This window comes from Cygnus olor, chromosome 1 (genome assembly GCF_009769625.2).
Source record: "Cygnus olor isolate bCygOlo1 chromosome 1, bCygOlo1.pri.v2, whole genome shotgun sequence".
In the NCBI taxonomy this organism is placed as follows: Eukaryota; Metazoa; Chordata; class Aves; order Anseriformes; family Anatidae; genus Cygnus; species Cygnus olor.
Genome location: NC_049169.1, coordinates 186,009,032 through 186,030,114, shown reverse-complemented (window position 1 = coordinate 186,030,114; position 21,083 = coordinate 186,009,032). Strand labels below are relative to the sequence as shown.

The window sequence follows — 21,083 nt, the reverse complement described above, 5'->3', positions numbered from 1 at the left end:
ATCCTAAATAAAATACTTCAGCTCAGGTTCATTCCACATACTGCCAGGCAACGAAATTAGGAGACTGACTCCTAACCTGCAACAAATAACCCCTTCTGCTCCCTGTCTTCTTACAAGGCCAATTTTTCTGTACATACGGCCTAAGATGACTAGCAATCTAACCTTAAGAAAACAGGTCTTAGTATCTAAATCCAGCTCTGAAGTTGCATGGCAAATTTTTGATCCAGCAGAACTCTTACTCAGTTGTTTAACCTTAATGATGAAAATATTTAATAAGAGCAGCTCAGTGTTTACAGTTAAAGGTGTTGAACAGAGGCCTTAAGCGTTGTGTCTTGGTTTCCATTGCATTTGTAAAATTAAGGACAGCATCTTTGTCCCAAAAAGTCCATCTTACAGAGGGCTTTTCTGTGTCCCACTAGCCAAAAAAAAAAATTTATCTTGACTATGATGTTCTTCATTTCACATTGCATTCTGCACGTTTAAAAACATTACCATTTTCACTCCTGTTGGTGTTTGAGGGCTGTTGCATTCTGCAGGTTTCTCCTGTGGTTCCCCGTAGAAAGTTTCTGCTGCTGACTCTTTGAAGAGAGCTTCCTGGTGGACATACTCATCTCTAACACTGGCCCATCAGCACATTCCGTCTTTATCTCCTCCTTTTCTGCTGGCAGGTGGCTTTGACTTTCTGCGGGAATACCAGTCATCTCCGGTGCCAGACTCCGGCCTGAGCTCCAGCTCCACCTCCTCCAGTATCAGTCTGGGAGGCAGCAGTGGAAATCTCCCACAGATTACACAAGAGGTTGAGGACATGGATACCGCTGCTGAAACAGATGAGAAAGCAAACAAGTTAATTGAGTTTCTGACAACCAGGTAATGGAGACAAGTAGAGGTTACGTTTGTACTCGAAATGCATGGTGTCATGACTTCTCTTCAATTATCTTAAAAGACTCAAAGGAAAATGACAGAGATTTTATAGTAATTACAGACTCCCATTCCTCTTTTGTTGATACCTATAGTAGTAGGTAGGAATTTAAAGGCATTACAGTATCAGGAACATGAGGAAAAATCTTGCCTGATAGCAATGAAATGTTTAATTGACTGATAGTATTATGTTCAACAGTAAGCTAATAGAAAAAGAGTTTTATTATCATACAAGTAGACAGGAGGTACACAGGGCATAGTGAAAGGCCATGGTGAAACTAATATTAACTACTGACTACAGCTGGCAGATCCTAGACACAATATCAAATTTAAAACCAGGGATTTGTTTTTGCTGCTCTCTAAATGGCATAATGTGCAATTTAAGTGAGAGGTTTTGTAAAATACAGCATAGGAATACTTATTTGCTTTATCTTGCTCATAAAACTCTGTTTGGTTGCATGTTTTCCAGGCTGTGGCCCTGGAAATATGTAATTGCATTTACAGTTTGCATGTTTTAACTGATTACATTTATTTCAGATAAAGCAATTTTGTACTTTGTTATGTATTTCTTTAAGGGCATTTGGTCCACTGTGGTGCCATGAAGATATCACACCTAAAAATCAGAACACCAAGAGCGCTGAGCAGCTTACTAATTTTCTGCGTCATGTTGTATCTGTATTTAAAGATTCCAAGTCAGGTAGTAATTTTTTTTTTGCTTCAATAACAAAAGAATATTCTTTCAAGGTCACACTGAATGTTTATCACTCTGATTTAGTAGATCTGCTTATGCAGAAACACAGTGTATTGTATGTCTTAAGAAGGTTGAATGACATATGAAATAATTGCTTTAAAAAAATCATGTTAGATTGGACTACAGCTGAATGTAAAATCAGGCATTCCTTCAAAGTTGTTGTTGGAAAGCTTTTTGATTGATTGTTTAGCAGTTAAAAACTCCTCTATGGCCTGTTGGTGAAATAAATTGCAGTTACTAAGTAAATGTACTTTTGTTAATTGCTTCTGGCAATTAAATTTTAGTTTTAATTTATTATGCTTTTAGAACATAGGAGATGTACCAAACATGTTTTGAATACTGACACAGACTCTAATTAACAATCTTCCAAGATCAAAGAAGACTGGAGAATCAGTATTTATATTTAAGATCTTATCCAAAGACTACTGAAGCTACTAGGAAGACTTCTAATTCAGCTTGGCTTTAGGTCTGGGAGTGTTTAGAAGTTATTGCATTGCCACCAGTAAGAATAGTGTGTGACTTCAAAATTTGTCCAAGAATTGTAAAAAACTTGAAATCAGATGAAGAATTTAATTTTTTGCTGAACAAAACAGACCTTTCCAGACTCAGAATTTTGGTTTTGCAAAGTTTATTTTCTTACATTCTGTGTGAAATAAATGTAGAAATTGGGAAACTCTTCCCAAACAAGACTTTTCTGCATCCCCATTTCTTACAGGGTTTGCAAGATGCACTACAGTGCATGCCCTCCCCATTGTGTTGGTTCAGTCTGTACATGATCCACAGTAAGGTCTATAATAATAAAAAATAAAAAAAAAAAGAATGACATACTGTTCTTTTGCTTAGGTTTTCATTTGGAGCAGCATCTGAGTGAAGTTGCTTTACAAACAGCTCTTTCAAGCTCTTCAAGACACTATGCAGGTCGCTCTTTCCAGATATTCAGGGCCCTAAAGCAGCCCCTTTCTGCACATGCATTGTCTGACCTCCTGTCAAGATTGGTGGAAGTTATTGGAGAGCATGGAGATGAGATTCAGGTATATATGTGTACATAATGCTTCGTAGTACTGTTGATTTAAGGTATATTTAATTTAAAACTATGGTTTTAACAAGGAGTTCTGGAGTCAAGTGATGCAAGGTAGAATGTGGCCTTAAAAAAGGGTACCTCTGAATTCACCGAACCTGTATGTACCTTATCAAAGCCTTTCTCAGGCTGTTCAAATCTTAGATAGCACTATAGAGAACACCTAGAAGACCTCTAGTAATTGTTACTGAAAATTATATCTTCATTATGATCATTTTTTCCCTTTTCATATCATTAATTTGTGTTTAAGAAGCCCATCATCCTATCTGCTAATGTAATCTAACAACGTGGGGTAGATACCACCTCATTTCTCAAATGATTACATATTTTAGAATAAAGAAATCCACACCATCCATAACAATACAAAACTTACACTAACTTAACTTGACCTAGTCCTCTCTCAGTGAACTGAGATTTTCATTCACTTTAGCTGAACAAACCGTTCAGAGCCTATTAAGAGATTCACGGCTTAAATAAAGAGAACTACTAGCTCTTAATAAGAAATAGACTGACATCACTTCCATATTTTAACTAGGTAATGAAACTGCCACGAGATGACAGTAATATTCTGTCACAATAGCTTGTGCAGAATTTAAATCAGTGACCTGCAAGTCAGAGGTTCTGTATGCCATTATCAGTCCCCTGATGAGACGTGCTCTTCTTGCATGCCTTCATAGATCATTCAGAGGCAGAAAATAAAACACTTGTAGTGACTTCTAATGTTCAGGATAATGGCACTAGTGTGAATGTTGTTCTAGTTTCAGGAGAAATTATTTTCAGCAGATGACTTTGTTTCTTTTATGAACTGTATATTTTTGAATATTCACTATTTTGAGTATCTTTGTTGAAATGGCTAACCTCATGCATTGGCAGGGGTATGTAATGGAAGCACTACTTACTTTGGAAGCTGCAGTGGATAATCTGTCTGATTGTTTGAAGAACAGTGATCTTTTGACGGTGTTATCTCGGTAAGAGCCTGTTCCCCTTACTATATCATTTTTTTCAAATTTTCATAATACTAAGTGCCGTTCTGTAATCTGACAGCATAAAATGATTTGATATGATTGGGATCATTTGTAACCTACATAGAACTAGACTAAGAGCATATGTCTGCCAAATTTTGTAATAGTTGAAATAATGTCGATATAACTAATGGAACCTTCCAATGCGTTGTAAATTCTGCCATGTTACCGCTTGGATATAATTTATTTAAATATCTTTGAAAAATACTGTCTTTTTCATACTTTGTGTTTTTGTACTGTATCCTTGAAAACATATCTACAAAAAATGGTGTTTTAGAATACAGATTTCATACATCCTTGTGTTCTCAAATGAAGTACTCCTCAACAAGTAAATGATCATGGGTTGTTGTCAGTAACACTAGAGTGATTTTTTTCCCATATGTAGATAACTTACGGATTTTACCAGAGGCCTAGACCATCTTTATGAGACCCTTGGCCTTAAAGTAGACCATTACACATGACAGGAAATTTCAGACTCCTTCCATAACACAGCTGTTGACACTACTGAGAGGAAATTGAATGTCTATCCAACTCCTAATAGCAAGAACATAATGGGGAATGTGTTTAGAAAAGTTACTGTAAGCTACCAAGCTTTACACACAGGATAAAAACCAATATTCTTTACCTTAGCACTACTGATTCCATAAAATCCTCCTCAAAAATTATAAACAGTACGGACCTACAGTATTATGAGTTGGGAATAGGGACAGAGAGTCAGGAATTAGCTGTTCTCCAGCCCAAATTTCCCTTTTATGTATCAACACAGATGGTTCGTCTGTACAGATAATTGTTAGCGATTGTCTAGACTACCCCATGAGGCATAAATCACTAGAATTGAAAATCCTCTGCTTTCTATAAACTATCTTAAAGAGATACTAGTATTCAGGCAGGGGAATGCAATGACGACAAGGTTTCTGAAGGACCTCTACTAGCAAAGGAAGTGTAGGCAACCACAGGACAGGTCTCTTGAAGGTAATGTAGCTTATTTGTCATTCTGCTTAAGGTACACTGTTTTTAATTCCCACAGTTCTTCACATAGGTCCATAAACCATTGTACATTTTATCTACATGCTGTTCAGGTTTCTCCATTGATGAGGGCATTTTTAAGTACAACACTGCCATTTCATACCGGCACTTCCACAAGTCACTTCACAGCTCTGTCTCTCCTATCCCCTTGTCATTCATACCTACCGAGACTGTAGGCTATCCTGCTATGGTTTGGTGCAGCACCACAGGAACCTCACTTCAGTCATGTCTGTGGGCACTTCTGGAATAAAAACGACAGGAGGCATTAGACAGTTTGATGTTTTACTTTTCCTGTTTAAATATTTACATTTTGATAAGTACCTGACTTGCATCCAATACGTACAAGTTTCAAGCAGTGAATTCAGACATTACAATATATGCTCTATGTTTTGGGTTCAGTTCATCTTCACCAGATTTAACATCAAGCACCAAGCTGACGGCAAACCGGAAGAGCACGGGACAGCTGAACGTAAATCCTGCAAGCGGTAACACAGCCACTGCTGAACGAAGCCGGCACCAGAGGAGCTTCTCTGTACCCAAAAAGTTTGGAGATGTGGACAAATGCTCAGATCCACCCCGCAGTGCAACGCTAGACAGAATCCAGGCATGCACACAACAAGGCCTCTCCTCTAAAACCAGAAGTTCATCTTCTTTAAAGGACAGTCTCACTGATCCATCCCATATTAACAATCCAACCAACCTACTGGCCACCATCTTCTGGGTTGCTGTGGCTTTGATGGAATCTGATTTTGAGTTTGAGTATCTGATGGCATTGAGGTTACTGAATAAACTTCTGGCTCATTTGCCACTAGATAAAGCTGAAAACCGGGAGAAGTTAGAGAAGCTGCAGGGGCAGTTGAAGTGGGCAGACTTCTCAGGACTTCAGCAGCTACTTCTGAAAGGATTCACCTCCCTAACCACCACTGATCTCACGCTACAGCTCTTCAGTTTGCTGACACCAGTGTCTCGAATATCCATGGTGGATTCCTCTCAAGCTATAGGTAAAACCAGTATACTTTTCATTTTTTCAGTTTCTATTGCTTTGACGTTTGATGACAGACCTCTTTAGGCTACTTGCATAAAACCAAAAATGGCACTTTGTCTTTTAATATATAATAATCTAGTCTTGCTTTGGATTTAGTTTGCTTTTTAAAATTTCATAGCAACATAACATGTTTCTGGAAAGTGAATCTATTGCACAAAAAGTTTAGGAGGAGAGCGGTGATCTATTATTCAACATTTCACCTTTAGGGCTCAGCAGCATATACAGTTTCTGAGTTCTGATAAAATAACTATGTGTAAAGAGATACTGACAGTTTTTATAACCTATTTTGGCCACTTTTTCTATTGAATTATTTTCAGAATTGCAGATTATTTGATTTTAAGTTAGCTTCATGGGATTTTCATGGGATTTTTAATTAGAGCTTCATGGGATTTTTCTTAGAAGTGTATGTATTGAAAATTCCTGTATGCTTTTTAGAGTAACTACAATAGCACAGTAATGAGTGAGGAGGAGAGAGGCCTAGGTTTTAAGGAAGTAAGGTAACATTCTGAAATTTTAAATTATTTAGTTGAGCTTTTGACCACTTCGTAATTATATTTCTTGAAGAGAGTTTCTGTACTATTCCAGATTTTTATTCTTCTTTCTGACAGAAACACAGATGTTAAGACAATTCTGCAGGCCTCACAACTAAGTCATAACAAGCTTAGACACAGAGTAAGGAGACAAATGCAATGAACAGCCTGTTCTTCTTTAAGCACCCATGTGGTGCATATGTTCCAGACTTTGGCTGGGCAATTCACACATGGACTGTGAAGGTACCATCTGGAGGTATCTTCTTCTTTTTCCCAAGTATAGAGGAAGCCTAAGGAAGTTTTGTTCCTAACTTAGGCCACTTACTTAATTACGTGAAACCAAATGACATGAATGGTTAGAATATTATTTTTGTATGTTCAGATTATTTCCAAAAAACTGATTATGTCTGGTTACCATTACTTGATTTCTAAGCTCTCAGCTCCCACCTGAACTGGAGCAGCTTTTGTTACAGCTCCTCATAACAGCCACTGCCTGTAGTTCATCGACTTGAGCCAGCTGTAAGTTGGTGCAGAAGATCTGAATCCCAGCTCATCGGAGCCTTTACACTGATGACAGGGGCTGGCACTTGGTGCAGGAGCCATTTCCTAGCTTCAAAAGCACCCATTTGAGAAGTTTCATCTGACTACTTATATCAGAATTTTGATTCAATATTATTACTAACTGCAACAGTGTGAAACAATGGAAGCTGTGTGTGTCAGCCTGACCAAAACTGTTGTTTGTTTAACAATACTCTCTGAATTTCTTTATGTGTTTTAGCAGCAGTAATCAAAATGCCACCAGTTAAAACTGTCAGTAAGCCCATTAACTGGAAAAGATAAAAATACTCTCTAGTAAGAATAAAGCATATACTTCTGTGAGATATTTTACTCTGTAAATAAATACCTGTTTCTGTGGTGTTATTTGTAGAAATGGGATCATGTTTTATGACAGTACTGGTACCTAACTGATAGATTGGATTTTCAAATTAAGGCCCCTTTTATGAAGGATGTGGTGTGGCCAGTGGTGTGAACAATTTGACAGAGTTTGAGTCTATGTGTAATGTAATATTGAAACTGTGATCTCCCATAAAATACCATCTTTTCTTACCCATCAAAGATCTCTGGGGCTGTTAACATCGGGAATATCCATTTTGTTCTTTATTTTCCTGTTCTAGGGTTTCCACTGAATGTTTTGTGTCTTCTGCCCCATTTAATTCAACATTTTGACAGCCCAAACCAGTTTTGTAAAGATGTAGCTGAAAGGATTGCACAGGTATCAAAATTATTTACTGTTTTGTACATCCACAGACCTTTAAAATGCAGTTGTTTTGTTCTTAACATGCAATTGTTTTGTTCTTAACATGTGTTGACATTTATATTTAATTAGGTTTGTTTGGAGGAAAAGAACCCCAAGCTATCAAATCTTGCACATGTCATGACCCTTTATAAAACACACAGCTATACAAGGGACTGTGCTACCTGGGTAAATGTGGTCTGCCGTTACCTTCATGAAGCATTTGCTGATATTACTTTGAGTATGGTTACGTATTTGGCTGAGGTAAGTTTTCAAAGAATTTTTGCTGTTTTAACTCTTTTGTTGTCTAATGACCCAAAGAGATGAAGTGTTGGACATTACAGGGAGCTCTGTGTAGCTGTTATTTTTAATGAAAAGTAAAGAACAGAATTTAGCAGAAAGAAACAGAATTGCTGTAAGAAAGTAGTGCTTCTAATAGCCAGGCTCACTGCCAAAGGATCTAAGAAAACTCTGCAGGCATCTCTGATACTGACTATCCACACATTTTCAGAGCCTGAGAGGCCAGGCTGAGCATCCGCATTCAGACTTCAGAGTAAGCTTGGCCCTGCTGCCACAAGCCACAATTCCTCACCATGTTTGCACGTGGGGGCTCTAAGTAACAGTCATGTCAGATCTTGACTGATGGTGAAAGCCATGACTGTTCTGTAAGACACCAGAACAGGACCTTGAGGTTTTCCTGTCTGTTTTCAAGCTCAGAGACTCTGAAGAACTATTAGCTCTTCAAACAGGACAACTCTGATTCCTCTGGAATCAAGCATTTTATTCATAGGCAAACTTGTATTTCTAATTTTAAAATGCTGTAAAAATTGAGGGTTAAAATCTTTCTCCTTTGCTTTCCCAGCCTTAGGAAAGCATCTGCCCCTCTGCTTTCCTTGCAGTGCTGTGTGCACAGTTCTTGACACCTCTGAAAAGGCCATTGAACGTGATCTTGCTCCCGTCAAAATGGGCGCACGTGTACAGAGAATCTTTGTTTGCACTTTCCCCTTGTTGCAGGTTGCCACAAGGCTACTATACAAACAGCACGTCAGGCAGGTTTTTGACCATAATTAAGGCACATTCCTCACATAACACCATCATCACAGGATGACAGCACAGTAGGCATAACTTCCTTCCTCTGTATTTACATTGACTGCAGCTGTGCTGAGTCACGTCTGGGGAGTATTTGTATGGGTGTAGGGTAGCTGCCAGTCTGGTGGAGGAGCAAGGGACAAGAAACCATCTTGTTTGGCTGGCTGTGGCCATGAAAAGGGTTTTCCTGAACGGCTACCAGATTTGGAAGTGCAAAGGAGGCAACTCTTTTGATGAGCAGCAGACAGCCCAGGCAACTTAAGTTCTGAGTTAACTGCTGCTTCAGGAAAGGGACAAACTTAGCTAACAGACTGTGGAACCCTAGACCCAGAAAAGCCCTGGATAGTTACCATACTCAAGAGAGGAATCCACAATTTTTCAAAACAGTTTGTGTGAACCCAAGTCAAAGGCTGAGAGTAGTTATGATTTCATTTTCTAAATGCAGTGGAAGGTCTTTGTACTCAAACTCCGTGATCCGAGTGATGTGTTATCTAAACTTCATCGTGCTGCTGGTTTTGTTACTTCTGGTAGCAAAAGAATTCTTATTGTTCTAAATGCATTTTAAAGTTGTGGTTTCTTCATTATATTGCAATGCTCCTTCTCATGAGAAATTCATGATGTATTCAAATATACACTTGGACTATCAAGAGACACATACACTAATTAGAGAAAATGAAAACTGTCAAAGTCCACAAATGTTTAAAGTTTAAGGGGCAAGACCTGTTTAAGCCAAAGGATTCTATTGACATAAATCTATACAAACTGGAATGGAAATTAGAAGCTTTCAGAGATAAAGTTCCTAGGACAGCTTTCTAAATAGCAGTAGAGACAAAAATCCCACTATTTCCCAGGAACTCCTTTTCCTTTTACAAAAGTGATTATATGATACAACAGCCTCTATCAGAGAACACAGAATTTCTTCCTCTCATCCAGCAAGTTTCTTCTTGTCCTTCTTCCTACACTTAAATGCTATACCAGCTGATGTGCTGGGTAATACAAAGTTATTTACAAGGACAGACTCAAGATTGTAATGGAACACAAGAAAAAGACTATAATTCTGCTTCAAAGAACAATTGCTAAGCACATTTATCTCTCAGTAAAAGTATCCATGGACTGGAGCTGCTTGCCATATAATACATTTAATTTAAAATGTCTTGCTGTCTTTTTCCAGAGGAATAGGGAAATAATAGTGAGTTCTGTCTGTTGTGCTAATAGCGAAGTTTGTGTACTTTGTTCTATGAATCACTAATTCCTGCTCCTTTTTACCAATTAAAGAAATCAGAAGATACTTAGTGGGATTACATTGTCTGCCCGACCTGAGCAGTTCATTTCAGCTGGCACGAAGCATTATCATTCAATAAAAAGAGAAGCCTTGTCATTTGGGCCACTGAGGGCATCTAGTAAATTGTTAGTGTCCACTTGGGTAACAGCTGACATTTTTCTCTAATGGAGGATTAATGACACAAGACACCGTACTTTTTTTTTTTTTAGAAGTAATTTTTTCTAGATCTTCATACTTGTAGTAACCAGTGGTAGAAGAATGTTTTGTTCACCTGCATGGAAAGATAGATTCTAATCTTGGAGCTTCTGGTAAACTCCAGCAATAACATTTGACTGCCTCTGAAACTCGTGGGGAGGGACAGTACCTGTCACCAATGAAAGAACTTGCTACTTTCCAGGAAATTTTCAGCTAATTCAAACATGTGCAAACATAGCATGTCTGTCTGTATGCCTCCTGAATTACTGTCGTGTATCTGCTAGAGCACAGTTGCATTTCCAAGGTACATTGTAGTAGTCCAGGATATACATTCAGGTGTTCCAAAATTCCGGGATTTAGATCAAGCCATTCCTTGTATTAGCATCTACAGTAAAAGAACCCAGGGACTCCATCTCCTCCTTAACAGAAAATGTTTGGCAGTTACAGCCAGTGAGCACTGGCAGCGAAGTATATTTGGATGAATATATATTGATGTCTGAATAGTAGCAGTTTTGTTTCTTCACTTGTTTTCTTTTTTTTCCATGACTTTCAGCAAAGGTAGAAATAAAAAAATACTCCCCTGTTTTTATTGGGTGTGTTTTCCCAGTCACAGTGTAAGTCTTACCTGCCGGTTTACTTAACTGCTGAATCTGTTTTCTGGATAAGTTAGGGCGGGCATATATAAAAATGTATGTTTCATTATCAAAACAGACTGGCATTTGGCTCCCAATTTAAAGCTCTACTTTTATTTCACACTTTTATCATTATTGCTTGTAAAATGATTATAAAATGCTATTGCAAAATCAGTGGGTGAAGAGAGATAAATCATACAAATGGTATTCATAAGACTAGTAGCTTTTTCCTTAAGGAGAAATGCCTCAAAATTTCATTATATCCACCTTTCTTTTTAACAGCTGCTAGAAAAGGGCCTTCCCAGCATGCAGCAGTCCCTCTTGCAGATGATCTACAGTCTTCTCAGTTATATGGACCTGTCAGCTATCCCTGTGAAACAGTTTAATGTGGAAGTGCTAAAAACTATTGAAAAATATGTACAGGTAAATACCATATCTTCTTTATTTTAAAATTTAATATTTAATAAGTTGTTTTCTTTGTAAGAATTTAGGACTAGGTTAGCAGGGAGGACTGAGACTATCCACCATGATATCTAATTTATAAACATCCTACTGCCTAATAGGCTCTGTGTCTCCAGATAAGATGCTCAGCTGTGTTCATTGTGTAGTAAGGGTTAGGCTGTGGCTATACTGATTCAAGAAGCAAGCTTAATACCAAGCAGACCACTTTTTAATTATTAGTATGAGGCACTTACCTTCAGAGGTAAGTGAGTATAAGCACTTACCTTCAGAGACTTCTGCACCAAACTCTTGGCAAGTGGTAAATACACATCTCTACTAGGAATTCGCAGCGATAAAGTGCCTGTGTCAAGTCAGTTTTTCTGTTAAACAGATGGGGAATCTGAAATGGCCCCTATATTCCCAATGATCAAGGCATTCAGGTGGGAAATTTTAAATCCTTTGTCTGCCAAATTGGCAGGTCTCCTGCTTTGCAGGCTAGTCCCCTAACCTCAGGCAAGGGGTTTGGTCCCTCCTGTTGAAATTATTCTGGAAGTATATACCTTGGCACTGGCTAAGAGAGAGAAAGAATAGTATTGTTCCCATTCCACATTTTTATTACGTATCAAAAAAATGTCTGTAAAGTGTAAATAATTTTGAATGTGTAAATCTTTAATTTGCTAATTAAACATAATTATTTCTAGAGCATTCACTGGAGAGAAGCCTTGAATATCCTGAAGTTGGTAGTTTCTCGTTCTGCCAGTTTAGTTTTACCATCATATCAACACAGTGATCTTTCAAAAATGGAAATACATCGGGTGTGGAACAGTGCTTCCAAGGAGCTACCGGGGAAGACTTTAGAGTTTCATTTTGATATTTCAGAGGTACTATTTGTAATTCTGCTACTTAAAACCTTACTTCTGTCATTTGATAATTCTTAAAACGTGTTGTAGCTTCTTAAGAAAGTAGAAAACTTGTGAAAGAAAGGAAAGCTATAAAATGGAAAATCTCTTAAATTCTCAGTCCACGCTGACATATATAATGATATATTTAGTCACTGGAGGGTTTTTTCTGTATTTGCATTGGATTATTATTTTTTTTTTTTTTAAGGAATTTTTGGTTGTGTTTAAAAGTCCCTGCTAGAAAAGCTATGTTGCAGTTACACCAACTGTAATATGTAAATACACTATGTGTATAATATATCTCCCCCAAGCATTTTATACTTGGATGCCAATGTTCACTGTCCTTTAAGGCAGTACTGCCTGGCTTCTGACTGAACTCTTTTACAGCAGTGTTTATCCTGCAAATCCTATACACCTTTTAACTTTATAGAACTGAATGGTCCTGTTGACTTTAGTGGGCAACTCGCTCTGTAGTTATGTACCTGCATGATTGCTCACAGTATTATGGAATTTATAGAGATAATAGTGAGATTTTGGGTTAAAAGGAAATAGGAACATAAAAAGGCATCTCGTATTGTTACAAAGGGCTTTTTCTTGTTGTTTAATGTACGGTGGTGTCACAGTCCCTGGGGGTGTTTAAGGAAAGGTTGGACGTGGTGACCTAGGGAAATGGTTTAGTCGGTGATATTGGTGGTAGGGGGGCAGTTGGACCAGGCGATTGTACACGTCTTTTCCAACCTCAATGATTCTATGTAGAAACATGGGGGAAGAAAAGGGGGGGTGGGGGGCAAGAAATCTAGATTTGAAATAAATTTCATAAGCTTTCTGCTTTCTGGTTTTGTTGTTGGCGTTGTGTGTGTTTTTGGCTACTTCCTGTGTTATGAACTATTTTGTCAGTTGTTTTGAATGTTAGCTATTAGGGAACAGAATCACTCGCTAGTAGGTATGGTAATAGCCACTGCAATTTCACAGTGGAAAGTCACGTACATACAAATTGATATGAAATTTGTGAATCCCTTGTTTCTCCCATGCTTGTGATCTTCATAGTAATCTTTTCCTGCAACTTAAGTAGCAGGCCTCATTGTAAGTTCACCCAGGAGCATTGTGTTAGTAAATAATTACTCTCTATTTAAGACTCCAATTATTGGGAGGCGGTATGATGAGCTGCAAAGTTCTTCTGGACGAGATGGTAAACCTAGGGCAATGGCTGTCACCCGAAGCACTTCTTCAACCTCATCAGGATCTAACTCCAATGTCCTTGTTCCTGTGAGCTGGAAGAGACCACAGTACTCTCAGGTAAACTCTTTAAAGTAGCACACTATTTACAAGTTGCACTTGGAGCAATTGAATTACTGCACACTGGGCTCCAGACTGGCTGTGGAGTGGCAGCACGAGCATCTGATTGTGTGTGCTGAATTATCTTTCTCTTAGATTCAGAAATGGACTGCTGTGTTTGTTTTCTAATACAGCCTTCTTTCAACCTGTAGGAAATGCATCTAAGACCTCAGTGTCACATTTAGCTAAAACTAACAAGTGAGTCCAGGTGTTAACAAGGAGAGCAGATAGACAGCAAATGCATTTTTCTAACTGTTGTTTTCTTGGGAAATAGATAAAAAGAATTCCTTGGAACAGTTATCCTAAAAGAGATGTTTGATTACATTATTGATTTTTCATTAGCTGCCAGTTAAAATAAAACCATGAAGAATAACTGTATTTATTTTCTTTTTTTTTATATATATATGTAGCAGATTATACAGGAGTGACTCAGCCTCCAATTCTGCAAACATAATTATGTATATGCTTAATTTTAAGGTTCTGAGCTGTCCTTTTGAAGTGATCCACAGGATCTAATGTTTTCTTATTATGCTCAATAGAATTAATAGGCTAATTTTAAAATAATGAGCACCAAAATAATTAACTGCTATTTTTATTTTTACTTGTATGCACAGTTGCTTTGAAAACAACCCTGTGAAGACTGAATGACTAATTCTTTGGCTGGTTCCTTCTAATTAAAAATTGTTAATATACGTTTGTAGCCACCAGGAGAATGAGTGCTTTAAAAACAATGCTAACTTGAGAAACATCTTGTTTTCTAGAAAAGGACAAAGGAAAAGCTGGTACATGTCCTTTCTCTGTGTGGTCAGGAAGTTGGGCTGAGTAAAAACCCTTCAGTAAGTAGCCTTGTATTGACCCTTCCTGTATTTCATTGTGCCCAAAACTTTAAATGTAAAGAACTCTATTTCCCAGTGTTGTTGACCCGATTTGTGTAATTTAATGTCACATTACAGTCATTCTAATTTACCCTGGTCTATGCTGCATTTCTCACCATATAGACCGGTGGGTAAATGGCCCTCCCGCTTAAAGATTATTTACTTACAGAGCTACATTCTTTTTTTCTGTGTCAGATGTGATGTTATGGGCTTTATGTATGACAGCTCAGCGGGTAGAGAGTAATGATCTGTAGTATTACCAATCTAAAGCCTTTATAGAGTACAAAATTAAATTACAGAATTAAAACTGAGGTGGGATCTGATTTTTCTATTTGATACTAGTTGTAACTGTACTCTTTAAAAAATAATATTGTCTGGTGCTAGGAAATAAGCAATAGATCATCCAAAGTAGGAAGTTCTAGAAATAATTATTAAATATTCTCTACAGAGAAATGAAAATTTCTGAATTATTTTGAATATTATTTATATATCATTTGTACTATGGTGCAAGATGGAGGCCATTGCATCTTCACAACTAAATTGCACATATAATTATTTTTAGTAAGAAAGGAAAAATTATAGCATGTTGTGTTTTCTAATCTTGACATATTTTTGAACATCGTTTTTAACTAGAAGCTTTTTGATGAACTTATCTCATCCCTTTGACAGTATTTGCTTTGCAAAATCCTCTGAATTTTGTTCTTGTAAATGTATACAAACATCCAGGCAATATCCATCTGCAGCCATTAGGAGGTAGCTGTAATATTCTTGGACGCGTTCCTGCAGTATGAAGTTGTTTCTTTGTACAAGTTTAATCTGAAGGCACCTGTCCAACATAAATAATAAAGAGTGTTCTAAAAATACTCAGTGAAGGAATTAGGTGTGTACTGGAAATACAGTCTTCCGAATAACCAATTACAGCTTTTAGGAAGAAACAACCGGAGCGAACAGCTTGTTACAAGAGAATTCCTTTGAATTGTAGGTGATTTTTTCTTCCTGTGGTGACTTGGATCTGATTGAGCACCAGACAAGCTTGGTGTCCTCAGAAGACGGAGCAAGGGAGCAGGAGAACATGGATGATTCAAACAGTGAACAACAATTCAGAGTCTTTAGGGACTTTGACTTCCTAGATGTTGAGCTGGAAGATGGGGAGGTACAGTATATTTTCTCTGAAACAGCTCTTTTATTAAAACAGTTTGCTATTCTTTGTACTACAGACTGTACTCTTCTTATAACAGAAAACTAACTGTTTAACTATAAACTTTACTTTGAGTTGAGATTATTTATAATGTTCACTTAGTGTTTACTTCAGTAGCATAACAGTAACAGGCTACCACACCCTTCCTTTCTGAATCAACTTTAGGAAACACTGCGAAACTGTTACTGGAAGATAAAGCCTCTGTTCTAATACCTTTTAAGTGACTTCACTCTCAAGTGAATTTATTTTAAATACAATTTTTAAATGTCTAAATTATTAATAAAAATATATTTGCAGATTAAAAAAAAAAAAGGTAATTTGTTCCAAATCTGTTGGTTTGTGAGTAACCTACAAAATATGAATTCAGGCCTTCAGGCTGTTGTTACTCTTAGAAATGCTGATGAAATCACTAATGCTTGGAGAGAGGTAACTTCTCTGCTTAGGTGTCAGTGATTTCATGATTTCATGCAGGAGCAGAACCCTGGGGGCCCAGATCAAGTCTTGACAGGTCAGCTCATCTTTAGCTGAAACTGATGAAGGAAAAGTTGAAGAAATGCTAGAATTTGGGGGGGCTGCACTCTTTAACTTTGCTTGTTTCAAATTTGGAGCACTTTCTGTTTGGGTGCCAAACAAGTCTAACAATTTTGTTGCTATTTAAATGTTCAGAAATTGTTAGCTCTTTTGATGAGTGCAAATGCTCATCAAATCTGACGGTTTAATCAGTACTCTTATCATAAACTGGACTAAGTTTTTTCAGTGGATTCTCCCAGGCATTGCTCTTAACCCTGATCAGAACATGTGTACAGGAAGAAATAATCAGTTTATCCCCTAGTAGAATTACAGTAGTAATATTTAAGGTAAACTGTCCCCTTACCTGTGAACTCAAGTACATCTAAATTTAACTTTTTTTACCAATGAAGAGAAAGGATGAATGAAGGAAGGAGATTGTCACAGGAGCCCTTATTATCCAAGTCAGGAATCTCCTGTCAAAGTACAGTTATTTAGGCTCACAGTTGTCCATTGCTTTGCTCAAAATAAAATAAAAAAGCAGGTGACGTCAGTGGTTGAAAATACATTATGAAGGAGCTTTATTTTGCAAACGACGACAAATAACAGAACATTAATGCCAGGTTGCTTTGTCAAAGAAATGTACTGGCTGCAATTGTTTCTGTCTCAAATACTTTCAAAATATTTAAAGGAATTGGGGCTAATTATCATAGAATAATTGTTTGTCCAGTGAGTGATATTTAGGAATTTCTTCTTTCTCTTCAGCAGTTAAAAGCATATACGTATTACATATAATTGTGCAGAACAATTCCTATCCAAAAGATTTCACCCTCATGGACTGTGATCCTGCAAAGATTTGAGGATAACTTCAAGACTGAGGCCTGAATTAATCAATATATTGATTGTCTTAAGTTGGTTGTGAAAGAGATACTAAACTGCTCAAGTTTTATGTGAAGTATAACTAAAGATATCATTTTTTACATAATGTAGCTCTGAAATTGCCATGGATCTGAAACCTTGCATTCCAAGGTCTTGTCCTACCTGATTTACTACTATTTTAGTGAAATAGATACTTCAGCCAAATTCAAACCTGGAAGAAGAAGCTATATGTCTAATGACTCAATTGAAATCAGGTCTGAATTTGATATATTCATAAACATGAGTAAAACAATGTTGGAAAACTTAAACTAGCAAGAACACAAATAGACTTTCAAAAAAAAATGATTTAAGCAGGTCAGTGATGCTTTTATCGTCCCCAGATCAAAAAATATACTTTTTTGAAACTTCATAGAGATGTGAAGATGAGTAATGAACATTTTCAAATTTAAAAGATAGGCTGAAGAGTTGAAATTTTTGTGATAACATTAGTTATAACTGTAGGTAAATGTTTGTCTATGATGTCTTTAATACAGTAATTTTACATAGATTCTTTCTATTTGTTTTTCTATCTGTTATATCTGCTACCCAGGAACTTCAGGTAAGAATGCTACTTGAACTCAGATGTGCTAGTATATTTTATGTCTTCTTGCAAACTTGTATTATAAAATAACCTCAGTTTTTTTGTTGCCCTCCCCCTCTTCAGCGTGTGGGTGGGGGGGTAGTTGTGTGCTTGCACTTCTGACAGTGCTTCATATTTCTGTCTTGTATTAGAAATATTTTTTAGTTCTTTTTCTAAAAAATAAATTTTAAATGACATTCTGATTCATTATGATGTTTGGTTTTGACATTTTCAATGGTCTTGACAAACTTTGAAATATCTTAATTCTAGTATCACCATTTCAAAATTGGGCTATTTCATCTCTGCATAAAAACTGTGTAAAAACAAAAGAACTTAATTATTTAAAACATAGTAAAGTTTATGCCATTTGTTCCTATGGACAAATAATATGTAATTCCCAGCTTTTCATTTGTAGTCCATTGACTCCTTTTAGCATCTTGCTAAAGCTGATACCTAAGACCTCTTCAGAAAGTTTAGTTGTTGTTTTGACTAAAGTGCCTTAAATGAGTTGGATAAATTAATTTAAAGCCTTAAATGAATTGAATAAATTAATTAATTCATACAGCTTAATTTAATTCAGCTGTATACTCCCAGCACCCTTTCCGGAATCATTTACCCTATGGAGAAATCTGAAAAGGCACAACAGTGTTTGTGAGTTTGGGAATCAAACTTGCAGTTTATCCATGTATAGAGGGTACTGCAATGACACAGAATTGGAATGAATTGTAGAAGTGATTTTAAAAAATATATATTAACAGTATTTTGTATATATGTTTGTATATATTAGTTACTATGGAAACAAAACAAAAGAACACAGAAATGTCTTTGTCTCAAAATGCCTGTGCTCTAAAAGATACAAACATATGGAAGTGCTACCATACCATTTAGTTCCACAATACGTTTGCCTATACCCTACAATGTTTTTGTGACTCCTGTAACTTTGCATACCGTGTCAATACAGTAAGGTAAAAACTCGTCTGAAAGAAGTGTGGTTCTTACCAGCTTTATGAAGGTGATACGCTGCTGTCTCCCACATTGAGTTACTCCCTTTTTTCTGACCTTTCTGTGCCTCCCTTTCCCCTGCGTTGTGGTAATGTTTAAAGCAGCTGCAATGGCCAGTCTGCGCCTTTACCAGAGGGCAGCGATTGTGGAAAGTCCTATGTAATAGCTGCAAGGCACGTTTATGTGACTCTTTTCTCTGGAATCAATGTTTGTTCCTGGTGGCTTTTCAGACAGGTGATATCTTTGCTCCTACTGTAGATAAAATGAGCAGTCTCTCAAATACATCTTCCCTCCTGCTTGTTGACTGTGAAGGAAATATTGCTTCAGACCAACTCCACCTCAGTATACGTGTTGACCTCTTGTTTAAATGCAGTATGATTCTGGGTGTCCCTGTCGAAAGGTTATGCTAACCCAAATACTGTGGGTTATTTCATCTCTCACCCTCCTCTCTCACTTTTAATTCACTTCCCCCTTCTAATAGCATGCCCTAGAAGTGTTGCTTTTCATTTCTGTTCTTTTTGCTGGCTTCCTTCTTTAACACATTGCAGAAGAAAACCACAAGAAATAGGCCCATAGACAGGGGCTGCAAAATTCACTGATAGCTGCCCTAGGCACCATGAGGATCGTGGTCATAATGGTCATCTTTGCTTGCTTGCTTACTTTGTTTTGTTATTTTTTAGTTCAGTAACTGACATTTTTGTGGAGGATGTCCCATTGCTGCATGTATCCTCCAGCCTTCATGGGGGAGGATGGATTGCCTTAGAATTTGTTAAAATAAGCAGCTGGAAACTGCGCGTTCGTTTTTCTGAGTTAGAGACCTAATTTCTTAAATCTTAAATATTTTCTCATCCTTTCCTGCACAAAACCACTACATGATCCCAGTCCCAGGATGAAACAAAATAATTTTTATTTGTTCTTAAATATAGTGTCTTCCTTAATTCTACATGTTCTTGTGGATTACAGTTCTTACATTCCTGGCTTGTTTTTTTTTTCCTAAAAATACATCTTTCTTTTTTCCTAATACTTGTTCATGAAAGGTGAGCAGTGTCATAAAAATGAACTATCTCCAATCATTTTCCAAAATCCATTGCGTTAAAGGGCAATGGTGCAAAATATGATCTATTTGTGCAAATTGTTTGATTGTTTAGGAGGCAAGACTGCTGTTGAAATAACTGCACATTAAGCAGTTTGAGGCACCCACTCAGTAAATGTCTGAGTCCTGAATAGGGATTACTCAAGTGTTTAAAATTAGAAATCTGCTGAAGTACATTACTGAACTGAGACTCTTTCTATGATTGTACATAATTTTAATCTGCATGAGCCCAAGATATGCTCTTTCTATAATCAGTGTTGGTTAACATTTGTGATTTTTTAGGCAGAACCATATTTTTCTCAAATGCAGCAGTTTCATATTTAAAAGATCACTGCCAACTTGAATTTTGAGCAGTTGGTTTGCTTGTTTAAGAATGCTGCTGCTTACAGTCTTGTTTTAAGAAGTCATCTTTAAACTTTAAGAAATGTTTCTTTCTTTCATCAATTTTTTTTACCATGTTGTTGTAATGTTGAGGGTTTTCACCTAGAGAAAGGGCTCAAAGGTGCTGCTGAAAGCTTCTGGGTAGACCTTCCCTTGCTTTGTAAGGCTCATTTGGGTTCCATGGTCCATAGCAGGAGTGGTTGCAAATGCTCTTGCATTGCTGGAGAGGAACCTGGCCAGACTTGAGCAAGAGAATTAGCACAACTAGTGAAACCAAGCACAGTCTGCTGAAAAAATACATAAGCAAATGGAAAAATGGTGGAAAACTATTTGTCATCTTTATACATGAAAGAAATTAAAGGATCTTTGTATCAGTTCACCAGCCTAACAAAGTTATGCTATTTGCTTAATGCATTCAGCTTTATGCAACTGTATGTGAAAATCCAAATTGAAAGTTAACCTAAAATGTCTGGTTCATTCGACTGTATCCTCTTTAAAAAGTGAAATCTTACTCAGTACTATACTTCTCAAAGTATAGTTTCAAGTAACTCAAATTATAAAAATAAACCACATAGGCTTGAATAAAAGTTAAAAGGAGTGCTGCTTCAGCTATTACATTTTGTGTGCTAAATGAAGGGTGCGTTCAAATCTACCTTAACTCATCGCTATGGTAATGTACATAAAGAAAGAATTAAAAATCTTTAACGTATGTTTCACAGCTGAAACATTGCTATGACCTGTGCTCCTAATATTTTTAAACATCATGGGAAAAAGACCTTAAAATTGCTATCATTGCTCTACTGGTATTGAGATGTGTGTATACGTGGACTTACAAAAAAAGAATTCTGAAATCGGCAAATGCATGAAACACATCTAATACTGAAAAGAATGACTCTTCATTTAACTGTCATTTCCATGCTTCTGCTCTTACCTGCAGGTGAAGCGCTGGACAATTTTAAATGCTCCTTTTACATTATGGCTTAACAAAATAA

The 21,083-nt window shown here is 36.9% G+C and overlaps 1 protein-coding gene across 1 annotated transcript in view; it reads left to right on the top strand.

Annotated features, from left to right (window-relative positions):
* FRY (FRY microtubule binding protein) overlaps window positions 1-21,083 on the top strand; it is a 190,133-nt gene that overhangs the window by 142,063 nt on the left and 26,987 nt on the right. Inside the window, 12 exon segments of the mRNA XM_040543874.1 lie at window positions 669-867; window positions 1,494-1,615; window positions 2,513-2,700; window positions 3,621-3,715; window positions 5,195-5,796; window positions 7,546-7,643; window positions 7,758-7,928; window positions 11,145-11,285; window positions 12,005-12,184; window positions 13,337-13,498; window positions 14,299-14,373; window positions 15,395-15,565. Coding sequence (XP_040399808.1) covers window positions 669-867; window positions 1,494-1,615; window positions 2,513-2,700; window positions 3,621-3,715; window positions 5,195-5,796; window positions 7,546-7,643; window positions 7,758-7,928; window positions 11,145-11,285; window positions 12,005-12,184; window positions 13,337-13,498; window positions 14,299-14,373; window positions 15,395-15,565 — 2,204 coding nt within the window.